Source organism: Zeugodacus cucurbitae, chromosome X, assembly GCF_028554725.1.
Source record: "Zeugodacus cucurbitae isolate PBARC_wt_2022May chromosome X, idZeuCucr1.2, whole genome shotgun sequence".
In the NCBI taxonomy this organism is placed as follows: Eukaryota; Metazoa; Arthropoda; class Insecta; order Diptera; family Tephritidae; genus Zeugodacus; species Zeugodacus cucurbitae.
Window position 1 is genome coordinate 31,581,070 of NC_071672.1, and position 18,968 is coordinate 31,600,037.

Consider the following 18,968-nt stretch of genomic DNA (forward strand, 5'->3'; position numbering starts at 1 on the left):
AATTTACGCAGAAATAGCATGTATCTCATTTGTGATTTTCAGGTTCAATCCATATAATAGGCGCAGAAAATGGCAGCGCCTTAGTACCGCCTTTGTACCAGGTCAAAAGACCACTTTCGCAAGTAGTACATACAGTTTTTGGTATACAAGCTTCACATAAAAATCGTATTCCAAAGAAAAGAAGATATGGTTCTTCAATTGTAAGGAATATCTTTCTTCTGCTTGAAGGTGCGTAAAATGTCCACAAATAAAACAAAACCAATCTCTTAATTTGCAAACAGTATCCGCCATGCTTATTTAAGCTTTAATAGTTCTTTTTTATATTAATTTTAATAAAAATCACACCCGATATGTACGGCTTAGTAAGTCAATTATGCTTAATTTTATCACACCCGATTTGTAAGTCACAGCTGTCTAGACGCGAGAACTCAGTGTTTGGCCCGGCCGAACTTGACGACGTTTTCACCTACTTTGTATATGTTGGCGTGTAATTTTGCCAATTAATCGTAAAGAGCTTTATTTACAACAATGGTGTCTTTGGTGACCCCCACTGAAATTTTCCGCCAAACATTTTCGTAAAATATTTTAATCCTTAAATGTCATTTTTTAAAGGATATTTTTTGATTTTCTCGAACAAAAGGTCAAATTGGCCCATAAAGAAACCAGTTAGAGGGCTAAGATCTGCCACAAAAATAATCCTCATACAATTCCACAGTACAACTCTGGCCATAAGAATTCTCTAAGACATTAACTTACAACATTTTTTTCATAAAGCATAATGCTCCCTTCGACCAAAAAATGAAAACTTTGACCCACTGTAAAAAAAAAACTCAGACGTGCTGGACCATAAGTCTGTTCTACAAAAATGATCTACTCAACATACCCTTTCAGAATTATAGGGTCGCTATTCTGTTCCATTCAAAAAGTCTTCATTTGTTGGACAGTGTTATTGTATTATATTAATTTTGTTAATAATGTACAAGACATGTTTTTTATAAATTAGTTTTGTGTGCAAAATAACACCAAGATACCATCAGTAAATATTAATCTATTGCATTCGTTAAATTGGGGAATATCAGCTGTAAATATTATACAACATAGGGGATAAACAAACGCCTTGAGTAGACAGCTGAGATTTGGAGATATGGGGACAGTATCATTATGTACTGAAAAACAACGATTTGTTAAGTTTTGAACGATTTTAATTAGTTCAATCGGTAAGATAAATTGATCCTTGCCTTGATGTCCATTAGTACCATGTCTGTAGATTGGTTTCTTGTGAAATTGCTTTTTAAGATTTTTCTTATTCTAACTAGAGCTTGAACAGTGTTATGCTCGTTGCTAAAACCGAACTTTTGGTGTGGAAGAATACTAATGTTTTCAATGAAAGCTGTTAATTTTTCTTTAATTGCCTTTTCCGGGATTTTACTAATTGAAGGGAGGAAACTTATGAGACTGTAAGAATATGGGACATCTGGTGGTTTATTAGGTTTTTTGATTGCTATGATTTTAACCTTTTTTCATACATTAGGAAAGTAACTCCACCGTATATTATATTTCAAATGATTTAATCATGCTAAATAATGCATTTCGCTGAAGAAACAGTTTACCAATAAAATGTTTATGTTTATTTAATTTATATTAGTGAAGTGGCAAAGGATTGCTTTCGTCGCGAATATTGCTAGCTAGTGAAGTAACCTGCTCAAACAGATTGAGAACTTGAGCGGTAAACTGAAATAAAAACATTTTGTCTGGGTAAAAACAAAACAAATGTATGCACAAACATTCATATATAGCATATTAACATGTACGTAAGTCAAGCTATTGTCGACTTTCGCATGTAAGCGGTGACATTAGGAAGGTGTTTATTCTACTGCTTGGCTTTACCAAACACTAAAACAAATTGTAAATATGCCTTGCAGTTCTCGGCGTTGCATGGCACAGTCGCGCAAGTCGCAGCAGTCCCTTACAAGGCATTTTTGTAAGCATTGCAAGCGGGAAATTTAACCACGCCCTTCACACGAAGCGGCATGCATGCACACACATATGTCAGCAGTTGCGAGAGCTGTTGTTTTCTCAATGTAAGCAATAGCTATGCCGTTTTGGCGCACATTTAGCTTAACAACTATAAGAACGGTGTTGTTGAAGTGCAAAAGAGTGCGCAACCCTCTGTTTTTGTTATTGTGTGCTTTTGTAAAAAAGCCAGTAGTCTAAATGTTTACAACACTTCACTTTGTTCAACATACAATATTGCTTGGATGAGATGTGAATGTATGAATACTGCTGACGGTGATAAGCATGCCGTTACAGCTGCAGTTGCTTTGCATAGGGCTTCTTATTTTGGGTAAATTGAAAGGACAGGCATTTATTTTTCTGTTTCAACCATTTGATAACATTTTATTTTTACTTTAAATATATATCAAATAACTACAAAATAGTTAATATTTTTTTTATAAACAAATGCCGAAACAAGTTTATATGCAAGTTATTAGCGAAAAAATAAGTTAAATATTTCTCTTATATTTTACAATTGTACCTAGTGTATAAAGATTAAAAACTAACTAACAATTTATTTCTAATAAATTTAAACATATTTAATAGCTAAATGTTAAGGAAATTCATATGCTGCTACTATTGCCTTGCTATGTCGGAAGGCATCTAGGAATCTAAATAAAATCCTTTATTTGTGTGAAAAACCAATATCAACAAATAATTATTATTTATATACATATCAGCAGTAACATAATTCCTTACTGCCATGGACTCTGTTCAATACTGGATGAACCTCGTTTACGAAACTAAACCTTTTTGAAATATTTATCAATTTTGAAAATGTTGATAATAACATAAAACTAGCAGCTATTAAATGCTAATACAAAATAGTATTCGAAATCCTCTAATAAAAAATATAAATTAAATACAACAGCAAAGATGAGTCCTTTTCTTTATTTCTTAGTTTGAAGTCACCAATTTTAATTTTCTTTTACATCTCCCATAAGTGCTCGGATCGGATTTAGGTCAGGGGATGGGGCATGGCACCCTACCACATAAACTTTCTTTTATGCTGGAACCATTTCTTGACAAATCTTTGATAATATTTGGGATACTATTCCTGCTTGAACTCAAATTGCAAGGAAATTTATTGCTGGGCAAATGATAGCAACACCTTCTCTCGGTATTTTAACGTAGTCTGGAACAATTGTTTTTTGTTTTTTTTTGTATCCAGCATTTCAGACCAACTTCTGAGCGGCTACAGCAATTCGTGATATTCGCACAAAACCAATTTATGTTATTTTAATAAATACAAGCTTGAATATATGGAATTATGAATTATCGAGATATATATATCTATACATATACAAATCTTAATATATAAATTGACGTGACTAATGCCTGCTTATCATATCATATGCAAAAATCACGCACTACGAGTATATTAAATTAACTTTTTTATAAAGTATACTTAACCCTGGTTTATACAAAATATGTTCAACTTCATTACGTTAAATTAAGAAATTCATTTGTTCATGTTTATAAAAACAAATGATTTGGCAATGAAGCAGAACGCTCGTGTCTCGGCACATTACACAATCGGCAAACAAATAGAAGGATAACCGAAACACTACAATGTTCAAGTGGCGTGAAAGTAGCATTGGCGAATAATGTACTAGGACTTGTAATATTATATGAAGCTGTCATTGTACGAATATACATACATACCTGTAAATATGTTCGCCCTTTATTGTGTTGATTCTCTTATGATTTTATTAGTCAAAACAGCATTTCAAGCTGTTTTGAAGTGTGCTTAAGATTTAAAGGTTACAAATCAAGGAGGAATTCTGATATTATATATAATGCAAGTGGACTTGCCACATTTATTTTACTATATACCATTATACAAATTACTTATTAAGAGGTATTTTTCGTTAATTTTAATACTATTATGTAGGGTATTTGAACTATAAATATGAAGCCTCAATAGAGTCCCATCGATTCATTTAACTAATGCCTGTGAACGTTAACCCATCTGGTGGTTACACAAATTTTAACTATTGAATCATTGAATTTATCGAGTCGCTACAAACCAACAGAGTTTCCAATTTAAGCTTACTCTGGCTCAAACGTGCGGGAATCTTTTAACTTCTGCTTTTGGTTGGGAATTTCAGATTTGAATTTGATTAATTTTGTTTTTTCAATATCATAGAAATATAGCGTTATAACTGCAGGAAAATAGTAAGTAACCGCCGAAAGTTTAGTCTTTAATACATTTATATACATATTATGTAATTACTTATGTAGATATTTTTTTTGAACAAAATGATTTTATTGTAACCAGCATTATATGCCATTTAAGAGGTTAGGTCGGTTTCAAAATTTACAAAAAAAACAAAACAAATTTATTATATAGTACAAAATGTTTAAAATGTTATCCAAAAATATCGAACCGAGTAAAATTCCTTAGAAAGCTATAATAAATTTTTAAAAAAAGTGAGTTTTCCGTTAAAAATCTGTCAAAAATACAAATTTTAATATTTTCATTTTTAGTTTTATCCATTTGCTAAGAAATTATTTTTGGTTTATTGATTTATGTAAAACCCACAATTAGTTATGCTGTCCGCGGCAAGCGCATTTGTTTTTGACATGTCATGGTAGCTGGAATATCAACGGCTGAGTTTTCGGAATTTTTGAAAAACTTTCACAAAATACTGTTTAAATATGTATTTTTGATATGCTGTATCGTTTATATGAAATATATAATTGTAAATATTAAAAAAAAATTAAGAAATAACACTTGTTTTCAACCGCTTAAACCCACCTAATCCCATAACTGAACTTACACGTTATCAGTACTTTGTTTAAAGCTGTATATTTGAAGTTGGGGGCATACGAATGAAGAATTCATTTAACTTACATACTGTTGTAACAAACACTGGCCATCAACTCAAGTGTGCTCGCCAAAAAAAAAATAATATACACACATATGTAGATACGATAAATAAAAAAAGCAAATTATCGTTGAATGGTTTACGAATATTAAAAAAAGAATTCAAGATTTACATGCATATGTGTACATATATATTTACATAGTACACTTTTGAAGTACATCGGAGTGTTTCAATATTCATAACAATACACATAAATATGAAAATATATTGAATTTGTTATACACTCGCAACATGTTGCAAATAGAGTATAATAGTTTTGTTAATCTAACGGCTGTTTGTAATAACTGAAACTAAACGAGTTTGATATAGAGTTATAAATACATACGTACTTACTAAAGTGAGTGTGAGGAGACGAGTTGTACGAGACGTGTCGACGTTTGCCCGTCCTTCTGTGCGTACCAGCGAATAAAATATGTTGATGGAACTTGGCACAGATTGGCGAAATCAGACCATTCCCACGCGAAATCCAGTTAACCGAAATGCTATAAAGTGCAATAAACAATGCTAAAATTAAGCTATAGAAAAAAAAGTGGTTTGGTTGAAAACGCTAAAAAGTGGAGAAAAACCTCCGAAACATTAGCTGTCATCTATTGGTCACTTCTCTGCTCGCTATCTTTGGGCGCTGCTCGTCCGTCAAAAAATTTAGATGTGAAAGTAACAACAAAGTAATCTGGTTGAATTAGTACAGGAGAGTATGCGGATACCTCATTAAAAATGCTATCGTCGCTTGCTGCCAAATTTTGTTTTACATATGGGCATTTCCACCATGTCGAACGTGACAACCGTACACCTTTTAACTAAAAACAAGTAAGGAAGGGCTAAGTTCGGGTGTAACCGAACATTTTATACTCTCGCAATTTATTTATTTAACTTTATTAATATTATATAATACACAATTTGACCTACATATTCGTCATATTATGTATTGTATAAAGTCCATTGAAAGTTGGAAACCCTAATATTAGGTTAGAAGTACCGAGGTCCTTATGTTCGATATATGGGGCCTTGACAACCTACAGTCCGATTTCGGTGATTTTTAGAATGGGGCTGCCACACTATAAATGTAGTATTTGTGCAAAATTCTGTATCGATATCCTTACTAGTGCTTACTTTATATATTGTAAAGTAAACGATTCAGATCGTCTTAAAATTCTGGTATATAGGAAGTAGGCGTGGTTGTGAAGCGATTTGGCATATTTTCACAACATATCATTGAGATGTAAAGAAACTATTACAAACCAAGTTTCATTGAAATCGGTCGAGTAGTTCCTGAGATATGGTTTTTGACCCATAAGTGGGCGAAATTTAGTGTTTCTGGCGTTTTACGTTATTGAGTTAACCCACTTTTAGTAGTTTTCAACACAACCTTTGTATGGGAGGTGGGCGTGGTTACAATCCGATTTCCTCCATTTTTGGACTGTATAAGGTAGTACCTAAAAGAAACGCCTTTAGAAAGTTTCCTTGATATACCTTCAGAAGTTTGCGAGATATGTACAAAAAGCTTAGTAGGAGGAGGGGCCACGCCCACTTCCCCAAAAAAATTACATCCACATATGCCCCTTCCTAGTGCGATCCTTCATACCAAATTCCATAGCTTTATTTATAGCTTAGTTATGGCACTTTAAGTGTTTTCGGTTTTCGCCATTTTGTGGGCGTGGCAGTCTGATTAAGCCCATTTTTGAACTTAACCTTCTTATGGGGCCAAGGAACACGTGTTCCAAGTTTCATTAAGATATCTCAATTTTTACTCAGCTTGCACGGACGGACGGACACACTTGCGGACAGACTCAGGATTTGAACTTTTCTCGTCACCCTGATCATTTTGATATATATAACCCTATATCTATCTCGTTTAGTTTTAGGACTTACAACCAACCGTTATGTGGACAAAACTATAATACTCTCGTAGCAACTTTGTTGCGAGAGTATAAAAATTATGAACTAAAATGTGTTTTAATTTTGACAGTAGGATTTTTTAATAGCTCTTTGATAGCCCAACATTTAGTGTTAAGGTTAATTTTGGAACGGTTTTCATTTTCAAGATAATTGCAAAAAACCAAGGCATTCGCACGGGACTAAAAATGGAAGTCGTTTTTGAGGACAACGTTTCAAACGGCGATTTCAGCGAATTGTGAGGCAATATTCAAATGTTTTTGATTGTAAAATGTTGCGCATTGATGCTTTTAAAATTGGTATGAATGTCACCCAAAAAAATTTCTAGTTTTTTATTAAATTAAATATTAATCACATTCGCACGGGACATTTTTTCCATTATAATATTTATGTTGTTTATTTTGTTATAATAGGGAATTATTTAACAACAAGGCCAGTAAAATCATTTAAAAAGTAGTAACTGTATTAATTCTTAAATATCATCAAACGAGAAACACAACAAAAATTGTCTATAGTGTGAAATGATAATAGAATTATGAATATGAAGCTTCTTGAGCATCGGAACAAAAGAAATGCAACTGGGCTATTCCTGGAATGCAGCTAACCATTTTGTATCTAAATTATATATTATGGAATGATTTTCAATCTGATGACATAAAATTAATTTTAAGCACAGTTGTACTATTTTGTTTTTGAAGAGTACTTTAATTTTTTTTTTTGTAAAATCAACCCGGCTTGATAATATAAATTTGATTTTAATCTGAGAGCAGTTACCATATTTTAGAAAAGCAACTAAAGGATTGCTTAATTTTAGTTAAGAGAATAATCAAGAAATAAAAATGTTATGCTCTAGCTTATCACTGATAACAGCAAATGATTTTCTCCTGACAACCTTGTTATAATGAGCACTCTTATTTTGATCTGTAAGCCTATAATTTTCGCCAAAATCTATTTAAATAGCTAGTTCAATGGAATTTAAAGTGCGGTTTTTGCTCATATGTAAATAATTAATGTAAACGTATCTATTTACAATTTACAAGACAAAAAAAAAATTTTCAATTTTTAAATTCCACACCTACGATGTCGCACGGGACCAATTTTAAGTAGTTACCAAAATCGCAAATCTTCTGATTTTTAAACAAGGTTTTTTTTATTTTAATTGTATACAAATTTACTGTTTATACCCAAAAATTCGCGAGTTTTCTGCTTATATTTCCGATGCAGTGGGAACAAGAGTTGTTTTTTTATGTCGCACGTGACATTAAAATATATGATAATAAGAGAGCAGAAACTTACAGTTATTTTCAATCGCATGCTTTCTTTTGCATTTTATTTTGCTCTTTGTACTCTTATAAAGGTTTTACTCAAAGCAAAAAATTAGACATGATATGTTTCTTTAACAATTTTGACGAAAAATCAAATGTAGTAGAAAAATCGAATTGAGAAAAGTAGCTCCTATTCGACTAGACTTTGGTATATCTCGTAATTGGTTATGAATTAATTAAAAATTAATTTAATATAAATAAATTTAAATATTTTCCTATGAAAATATGCAAAAACTTTGTAATTCTATTCTATTAGTTGTTAATTGGCAATTCTTTATGTGTCGCCACAAATTAAATGATTTTTGGCATGCGATTAGCCCGTCAGTAACAGTTGATCCAGGAATAATTGGAAGAGTCTGGCGTAAATCACCTGCTAACAGAATCCTGGCTCCACCAAAAACGTTCATCGACAATCAAGATCTTTTAAAGTCCTGTGCAGTACCTCCAGCGACTTCTTGAATATTTGGAAAATCTTCGTTAATGCGCTATTTTTGGCGATTTTGCCGACTGGTGTTTCGTTCATTTGCAATTTAGGAGTAATTTCAAGGCCGAATGTGCCGTTTGTTTGCCTACTAACAGGTGCCAAGTTGCCCCTATTCCCGTTAATCTTGGTGGTGCAAATGAGTGAAATTGGTTCTGGAATTACATCAGCCCTCATATACTATATATGATGATTTTCTATTGGACTTTATGCCGAATATATAGGCCAAAATGTGTGTTATCTTAATAAAATTACATCAATAAATTGCGAGAGTATAAAATGTTCGGTTGGACCCGAACTTAGCCTTTCCTTATTTGTTACAAATTGTTTTGGGCTATCGACACAATCTTATACAATTGAACAATAACAAAAATATTTTAACAAAGCAACAATGATAACCTTCAAAATATTATTTTTTTGTTTTCTCTCTTTATATTTTTCTTGTCAACTCGAATAAAATTCTCTTATTATTATCTTCCTCGCAATTTTTCCATATTTACTCACTATCTAATCTTTTTCTGGCTTTCCACGAATATTTAAGACTAAAAATAGCCAGGTCGGTTTGGCCCTTCTCGTTTTTTTGCGGCACAAACGAACAGCAATTCATTTTTATACTCTCGCAACAAATGTTGCTAAAGAGAGTATTATAGTTTTGTTCACATAACGGTTGTTTCTAACACCCAAAACTAAACGAGTTAGATATAGGGTTATATATACCAAAGTGATCAGGGTGAAGAGTGGAGTTCAAATCCGAATGTCTGTCCGTCCGTCCGTCTGTGCAAGCTGTAACTTGAGTAAAAATTAAGATATCTCGATGAAACTTGGCACACTTATTTCTTGGCACCATAGGAAGGTTGCTTTCAAAAATGAGCAAAATCGGACCACTGCCACTCCCACAAAATGGCGAAAACCGAAAACACATAAAGTGCCATAACTAAGCCATAAATAAAGCTATTGAAATTTGGTATGAAGAATCGCACTATGAAGGGGCATATTTGGATGTAATTTTTTTGGGGAAGTGGGCGTGACCACGCCCCCTACTAAGTTTTTTGTACATATCTCGCAAACCAATAGAGCTATATAAACCAAACTTTTTGCAGTAGTTTTTTTTAGCCACTTCCTTATACAGTTCAAAAATGAAAGATATCCGATCATAACCACGCCCACCTCCCATATAAAAGTTAGGTTGAAAATTACTAAAAGTGGGTTAACTCACTAACGAAAAACGTCAGAAACACTAAATTTCACTTAAGAAATGGCAGATGAAAGCTGCACTCAGATTTTTTTTACAAAATGAAAAATGGGCGTGGCGTCACCCACTTATGGGTCAAAAACCATATCTACAACTCGACTACTACTCGACCGATTTCAATGAAACTTGGTTTGTAATAGTTTCCTTACATCCCAATAATATGTTGTGAAAATAGGCCAAATCGCTTCACAACCACGCCTACTTCCTATATACCAGAACTTTGAGGACGATCTGAATCGTTTACTTTACAAAATATAAAGTAAGCACTAGTGAAGATATCGATGCAGAACTTTGCACAAATACAATGTTAATAGTGTTGCAGCCCCATTCTAAAAATCGCCGAAATCGGACCATAGGTTTTTAAGGCCCTATATATCGAACATGAGGACCTCGGTGCTTCTAACCTAATATAATGGTTTCCAACTTTCAATGGACTTTATACAATATATATGACGAATATGTGGGTCAAATTGTGTATTATATAATATAAATAAAGTTAAATAAATAAATTGCGAGAGTATTAAATGTTCGATTACACCCGAATTTAGCCCTTCCTTACTTGTTATATTATATTATTATCAAGCGACAATTTGTTTTAATTCCGCACACGACCATTCAGTAGGGAGCCGCCTGCGCGAGTGATCTTAACCCCCTCCCGTACACCCGTACCCCCGTGCCCGAGTGACGCCTACAACTCTACAATGCATAGTTAGCCGCCGAGCGGCTTTTCAAAATTTTTAACTCGTGATATCTTTTGAATGGAATGTCAGAATCTAATAATTCAAAAAGTTATATAAAGGGTTTGAAGCGATCTTAAATAATAAATCATTTATTTCGGTGAAAGAATTTTTCAAATCGGTTCAGTAGTTTCGGAGCCTATTCGAGACAGAGAAAATGGTTGAGCTCTATTGCGCATAATTAAGAGGACATTGTAGCGCAGGCTTGCACCATATGTGCTGCCTGTCTGTTTGAATTAAAGGATAGTGCGTTCTTTTGGCTTCTCTATAACGCTTAGCCAATCGATGACAGCTATTAAATTCTACTGCATCGCTCACTTTTGGGTCAAAACCCATATCTCAGAAAAGAACTTCCTTGATATTCTGATATTACAATTTGAAAATTATTGAAATCAGACATTTAATATAACACAAATTCACTTTTACCCTGAATATGAAGAAATCGTAAATAAATGTCCAGTAGCCTCCATACCTCTTCCACTAATATAAGGGTTTCCGCCACTCAAATTGGTTTTTTCTTAATGTTACCAATGTATTACATTTCATTTTTTGGTTGAAAATGAGAGTTTAAAATATTCAGTAACATTTGAACTTAGCTCTGCCGTACTTATTTATATTAGATTTTTCGAAAACAATTCCAAATGGGTACGTTAGCTTTTAATAAAAAGAAATTTCGAATTTTAATTTTAATTTGGTACGAAAATCTTTTTCTGCTTTGAGTTTTATGCCAAACGAAAAAGAAAATGGTATGTATGTGCTAAGTAATAAGCATGAAGCTAATTTATGTTTTAATACACAAAACATACCCATGTACACACTTACTTTCTTTATGCTTTTGTCAGCATACATAGCGCAACAAGTTTGAATTATATTTATATACATTGTATGTGCATATAAAAGATAAGGAACTACTAACAATCTGCAAACTTATACTTAATACATACATACGCTTACATATAGTATGTACATACAGTGTTGGAACAAATAATATAATCGTCTTGAAATATTTCGTATAGCACGAAAGAATTTTTTGTTTTTAACAAATATGTGGACATACTTCATTATAAGGAACAAAAATTTGTTTTTCCATTTTTTATTAAACATTTTTTATTTAAATAATTTTCATTATTTGCGCATACGATACCACTCGGATTTTACTTCAAATCATATTCCTTCTTTATTTCTTAGTTTAAAGTCAGGAATTGTATCCCATAAGTGAGCTACTGTATGGACCTTGGCACTCCACCACATTAACTCTTTTGTGCGGGAACTATTTCTTGACAATTAGTATCTATTTGGGATACTTTTCCTGTATGAACTCACGTTTTAAGGCAATGTATACCTTCTCCCGTTATATAAACGTAGTTTGGAGCACACATTATTTTCTTTATCCAACATATCAGACCAACTACTGAGGCGAAAAAGCATTCCCATGTTTTAATATTGCAGCCACCATATCTGACAGTTTTTGTTCTGAGTTTGAGTTCGAAGCCATAATTTTTTATGCGTCTTACATATAAAACCATCAGATATAAACAAATAAAATTTAGTTTCACCAGATCTCTGTACGTTATTTCAATTTTGACCGGCTATTTGTGGCTTTGTGAAAGACAGTTTTTAGCTTCAAATTCTTTTCAATTATACTACGTTCAGACAAACATTGAAAACATCTTGAAAACACAATTTGTGGATTGTGGAACAAAGTCGTTCTGACTGACATAATGTGTTTTCATTGAATTTACATTGACAATTCACAAATTTATTTAATCTTTAATATTTACTTATAATTATTATTAATGATCGTGTTTTATAGAATCACGCCAAGAAAATGTTAATAATGAATGTATTGGCTTTGAAAAGCCAGACAAATATCTTGCGCCACACATATCTTATAATCCCGCACCTTGGCCTTGCAAATAAAATAGAAGAGTTGAAAAAACAACGTTTAATGATTTTTTTTTTCTGGGCCCGCGTAGAGGACACACCTTATTTTGCCACAATTCAATTAGGACCCCACGAATTTCTACTTTTGTACTTTTGTTTTTTCTCCATTCTTTTGAAAATATAAACAAATATTAACTGACATTTTGGGGATGGCAAAATATATCTTCCAATTATATCGACTAAACTCGATTACAATGATTGGAATGTAATTTTACAAATGGTTTTCAGCGAAAACTGTGATTTCGTTTGACAGATTTTGCATGGATGAAAACACAAATTTTGGAACGAAAACCCATTTTTTCTATATATCAGCTTTATGTGCATATCTAAAATATGTATTAGTTTACTTTGTATATGTGTTTATTTATTTATATGTGTTTATTACAGCTTTAAGACAGGCGCTGTGCATGTTAATAGTGTCACTGCTGCAAAGGCGAATGTTATTAATAATTGTTGCTTGGCCGTGTAAATTTTTAGACAAGTTTTTGCGTGCTCCGAAATGGCGAATCAAAAGCATTCAAGCAAGTATATTGATATGATTTTTTTCTTATTTTACAAAATTTAGACAAGTTTTTATTCAAGCTGCTCGATATCTATCCCATTAATCCTTCTCATCATAACTATCCATCGCAAAAAGCATTACTTTTTGCACCACAGAAAGAAGTGTAGGACTTATGAGTCAGATGACATATTTAACGCAAAATTGAACTGCAAGCGCTGCAAGTCTAGTCTGTATGAACAACTTGTATAATTTTTTAAATTAGCTAACACTTAGCTATCAAAATATCATAGGCGTATGAATAACACTTATCAAATCAAAGGCGGCTAATAGCTATATACAGAAATTCAAATACATTCATACATACATATGTGTATTCATTTGCCATTGGGGCCCATATTACATAAATACAAACCTACATATTAATGTCAGCAGCTGTTGTTGTGATGCTGTGTCGATCATACTTCTCATTTTTTATGCTGCATGCAGGAATATGAGAATATCGGGTAAGTGAAAACGATAAAATGCGTTTCGAAAAATAATGAGAAGAATATGTGTGAACATATTACATTTTATATTAATCAAATAGAAAACAAATCATTCAAAATACATGTTTGAATATTTTTGTGTTTTTTAACAAAAACATGTGAAATCGACGATTTGGGTGGGACAACTAATTAAAAATGAAGATTCATTTTGAGATAAACATAATTATAATGGAAAATATACATATATTTTTAGTTAGTATTTGACCCTTTTGCTTCAATACTGTCCTATATCTATTGTGTCTTGACACTGTTGACATTGTTGTTTGACACTGAGAGCTCTTGAACATCTTCCCAGAGACGTTCTGGTGTGTTAAAGTCAGAAAAAATGTTGGTCATGCCAAAACATTGATATAATTTTTATTTTAAAACATTTTCTGTAACTTCGACAAGTGCTTTGTGTCGTTATCCTGTATTAAAATTTCCTCATAACAGTCAAATCATCTTCAGTATACAGACAATGTTTCCCTTATTTAAAATCCCATAAATTCTATTGAGTGGACTAACGCCATGCCACCAAAAGAATGCTCACACATCGACCACCATGCTTCACTACTCGTGAAACATAGCGATAGTAAAACTACTGATTTCTTAGTGAACTAACATGCTTTCGATTATCCAAACATATGTGTTAATCACTCCAAAAGACATGCTTTCACTGATTTGCAGTGCAGAAATCAATGGGACACTACAATCTCGCGAAAAAAGTACCACAAATTTAAATTTGTACTGGTATGTAATTCGTCAAAGTTTTCATAGTGTTTCCATTAGCATGCACGCCACTGTATGTTGCGTGTGTTAACAGTGTCCATCAAATGCTTTCTTTCTGTACAATTCAAAGTAAAATTTTTATGTTGAATCGGTATTCCTTGTTGTATATTCGGGCGTGGACTCGTTTATTTTCATGCACGTGTACTATAGCGCAACGCTTCTAACTCTGCACCACGGCATACTTGCATACAGGCAGAAATAGCAAGCGACCGTTTAGCAGGCAAACAACGAACAACCAATCAGCGCGAGCGCTATTCACTTCTCACTCACACACGGTTCCCATAGAAATCAGCGTATGCGGCATTCGAACAAAGAAGAGGGCGGCAGCACATTGACTGTGACGAATAAACGGTGCGCATGTATGGCGAATCAAAAGCAAGCGACGAAAAGTGACGAGCAAATCAATGCACGTATGCATGCACATCTTCAAAGGCACAGAGGTAACATAGCCGTACAATTGATTGTAACGAGTGTGCGCAAGCACCACTAAAGTGAACACTGTGGCAATAAAGTAAATGGGCGCCAGTGGCAGTTAGTGCGCACAAAATAATCAACGAACAAATAAACGGACACAATTTGGCCAGCTGTATTACCCAGCCACAGCGTAGCAAACGAAAAGTGCGTGCGACCATATTCGCGATTTTTACGCAGTGTCTAAGTATGTACGTGTGTCGCACGTCAGTGGCGGCAAGCAAACGTGTATCACTTAAACAAAATAACTAATAATTTGCTAATAAATTAAGCACAATATTGCACAATTATCAAATATCGCTTGTGTTATATCAATTTGCCTATAATCAAGTAAAATGCAAACATAAATACCTGTGCAGTAGTAGTCTCTGTAGTGTATACACCGTTCAGTTCAACTCCAGTAAGATGCATTTGGTTTACCAATGTAGGATTTAGTGTGAAAAATGTGTCAGCACATAATTGTTGGGATTAAATGTGATTGTTATAGCGCGAAAATATACGCAGTCAAATTAATATTTATTGATATATACATATGTATATATGTATATGTATGAATGCGTGAACTGTTAATGAAATGCAGTGCTAATCGATACAAATCAAATATGCAAAATTGCAGAAAATAATCATATTTATTGTGCATATAATATTAATTGAAATTTGCCAGTTAACTATAAAACCGATTGTGTTGCAAATATTATGTATACAAAAAAAATATATTTATTTAAATGACTTACAGTACAATGTTTAATGCATGTAGCAATTATGAAGAACAGTTTAAGCTGTCTTACCTAGTTTTAAAAAGTGTTAAGAGTTGTATTAAAAAAGAGTTTGTTTTTGGAAACCTTTCATGTTTTTTTCTGATAAACATTTATTCATAATACCTTGACATAAGCAAATATTATTACAAGCCTGTATTTTTTAAGTGCAATTAAGGATGGAAAAACAAAAGCTTTCAATTAATACCAACCATCAAAGTGCTGAAATGCTGTTAAAATTTCTTTGAAAAAGCACAACAAAAATCGGTAGAATGGTGTAAAAAGGTACACGTTTGACACCGCCTGCCGAGTGGGGTGGTTAGAATTGTTCAATTGACGCCCACCTGTGGTTTGGCTGCAAAGCGCATGCAAACAAATTTACATTTGCTTATGTGTCCCTATGTGTTTTGCAAGAAGGCGGCGTATGTATAAATAGTACATATTCAATCTTTATTACAGTGTTTTGAAGAGTGTGCGACTTTAGTATGTTTACATCCTCACCATTGCCACCTACTGTGTACGCGCTTAGCGTGACGCTAATGCCGCTGACAAACAGCCAAAGCACACACTGTATACATATGCATGTATGTACATCTTTAGAAACCACTAGTGTGTGCGCGTATCAAATTATTGTGAAAAATCTTAAATTAACATATGTATATCCTTACTTTCAACTGGCCAGTATTTGTATAATCGCTGTAGAACTGATCTCGAAGAATTTGTTTTAATTTATGGTTAAATAAAAACTATTTTTTTTTAATCTGTTACTGTGATAAAAAATTCATATTGCTAAGGCATGTAAGCATGGCATATATTGGCCTTTAGTTTTCTAACTTGACACTTATTTATCACTGATTTCAACGGAGTTGCAATAAATAAAGGAAGATCTGCCAAAAACTGCCAGAAAAGTGTTAACTCTTTAATTTCTTATATCGTAATGAACATATATAAAATTATAATAAAACAATTTCGAGATTGTTATTGAAATTGTATATCGGAAACTTTAGCTGTATCTTACCATATCGCGCTATATATATTCCTCCAATTAATATTAATCATTGTATAATACACATGTATGTACATACATATATACGTCAATATGCAAGATATCGGATAAATGTTAATGTATTAATCTGTGTATGAGTAAGACGCTCATTCTTAACATAGATTATTTTTTAATAATACAAGTCTCCTGAGTAAGACGCTCATCGTTAACACAAACTTTAGTATTAATAAATCACAATTGAGATTTAACCAATTTACGATTTCTTCAAACTTACGCTTCTTCACTTATTTATTTACATATAATTTTTTCATATAATTAACTTCGCTTAATAATATTTTCTTCTGTGTAATTGCTAGCTGCAGTAGAATGCTCCAATAAAAATAAGTATTAATTAAAATGGTTGAAGTCCGTGCTGATATCCTTTATATTATGTTAAATTCCATTAGTACGAGATGCTGAATTTACTATATCTACTTCAGCTGTAGTCATACGACTTGTGATAAATGGACGTGGTCCTACATTAATGATATTTAAGTTAGTTCTAGTTAGCAAAAAATGAATATCATTAACAATTAATTAATAGTAAAACAAATTAAATATGAGCGATTTGTAAGAAAGATGTACTCCAATAAGCACAAATCGTTCCTTAAAGTTATTAATGCGTTGAAAATTGCATAAAATAGTGGGGCAGCAACAAAAAAAAACTACATATATTAAGCCTTGCCTCGACTTACAAATAGCTGTCAAATAATCTGTCTAATTTAAATTTTTTAGTGATTTGTTTGGCGATATCTAGGAATCATGTGTTATAATTTCTATACTCTCGGAAATACTAATTAAATAAATTCATTAATGCATATGAAGTGGCGTTTAATTAAAACAAAAAAAGGCAATTGCTAAAAGTGAACTTGTGCGTCGATTCGTCTCGTATATAAGTAATTATTTTCATAAAAATTTTGCAAAATTTCGTGTAAAGTAGACAACGCGTTCGCCGTCGTTAAGTTGACGGGGCGCACCAATAACAACATTGACGCTGGTGAGAACGACGGCGACGTTGCGGATTACAACAATCAACCACAACAACAACATAGTAAACGTGAACTTCAATCAACTATAGCTGCATCGGAAGATTTACCACCTTCACCGCCGCTTCCACATCCCCAACAACTGCAACAGCGACAATTTCAGAAAATTCCCGCTATATATGAACATAGCACGCATTCACATTCACATTTCGACCAATATCAACCGCATCAAGAGCAACAACCGTTTTATAATCATTTTTATACACATGAAAGTTTGGCACAAACGTTATATCAACAAAAACAATCAACTCGAACACAAACGTATGAGCACAATCAACAATATCAACAACATTATACATATTATCGTCAACAACAGCAACATCAACAAGTCACACAGCATCAACAACTAAAATTACTCGAAATGTTTGCACTACAACCAACACCATCAATGGGAGCTGTCATCTCGCCATGGTCGGGAACAATGATCGATCGCATACCCTCACTCGATGATATGCCACACAAAGGTAAAATAATCCACAATCTTAGTAATAAAATAATGTATATGTATAAATTAGCCATAACAAGTTGTGTAGTTATTAAGTTGTGACCACATATCTACACAGTTATTCAAATTTACACGGGTACAATGTTTTCTTTTCAATTAAAGTTCAAATGTGTTAATTACATTATTGAACAAATTTAGCAGCTTAGGTTCAAAGGCAGGTGTCGCGTTAGCTCCGACGTCGACAGCTTGGAAGGTGCCAGTTCATTGTGATGTCAAAAAACGCCTAAAAATCGAAAGCAAAGAAGACGAAAGATTTCATGCGGCGGCAAAAGTATAGCTAATGAGCTGTTCCAACCGCAGTATTGCGTACGCTGGACAGTGAAGTAGGAAATGACTTGTGGTTGTTGATGTAGAGGCATAAAACACTCCCCAAATAATTTTGACGATTGCCTCCAATTTGACAGTCCTTGTCCGGGTAAAAATCCGGGTTCGTTCCGGTTATGTAGATCTGACTGTCGTGGGAACTTGGTGTTTCCACCTCACCCTCCTCTATACAGCGTCCGGCAGAATGCCTAGCCTCATTCCGGAATGTCCAGTGCTGTCCACTATGGTGGCAAGTTGAACCTTTCTGAGTGTACGTAGCCCGCTTGCATTCCACTTTGGACTCAGAAGCAGACTGCGGAGCTCCGACTCGTGCCCAGCATGTTGAAATAGAACGACGGGTGCCCCTTCTTGCAAGCTCATATGCTTTGCAGTTCTCTGATACCTTAGAAATATTCGTTATGAAAATCTTTTAATGATCTTGTTTTTCCT

The 18,968-nt window shown here is 33.4% G+C and overlaps 2 protein-coding genes across 7 annotated transcripts in view; both read left to right on the forward strand.

The window, feature by feature from the left end:
* Positions 1-18,060, forward strand: part of LOC105219384 (uncharacterized) — a 36,816-nt gene extending 18,756 nt beyond the window's left edge. The window contains exons 7-8 of the mRNA XM_054235411.1: positions 17,605-17,971; positions 18,027-18,060. Coding sequence (XP_054091386.1) covers positions 17,605-17,971; positions 18,027-18,060 — 401 coding nt within the window. The remainder of the gene's footprint in view (positions 1-17,604; positions 17,972-18,026) is intronic.
* Positions 14,823-18,968, forward strand: part of LOC105219314 (paired box protein Pax-6) — a 59,058-nt gene continuing 54,912 nt past the window's right edge. For 3 of the 6 annotated variants that reach the window (XM_029044944.2, XM_029044947.2, XM_054235407.1), the window contains exons 1-2: positions 14,823-15,264; positions 17,400-18,174. In XM_029044944.2, the coding sequence (XP_028900777.1) occupies positions 18,072-18,174 (103 nt within the window). In that variant the 5' untranslated portion in view covers positions 14,823-15,264; positions 17,400-18,071. Of the gene's footprint in view, positions 15,265-16,981; positions 18,175-18,968 lie in introns of all 6 variants that reach the window. The other 3 variants (XM_054235406.1, XM_054235405.1, XM_029044946.2) reach the window with 3 other exon arrangements.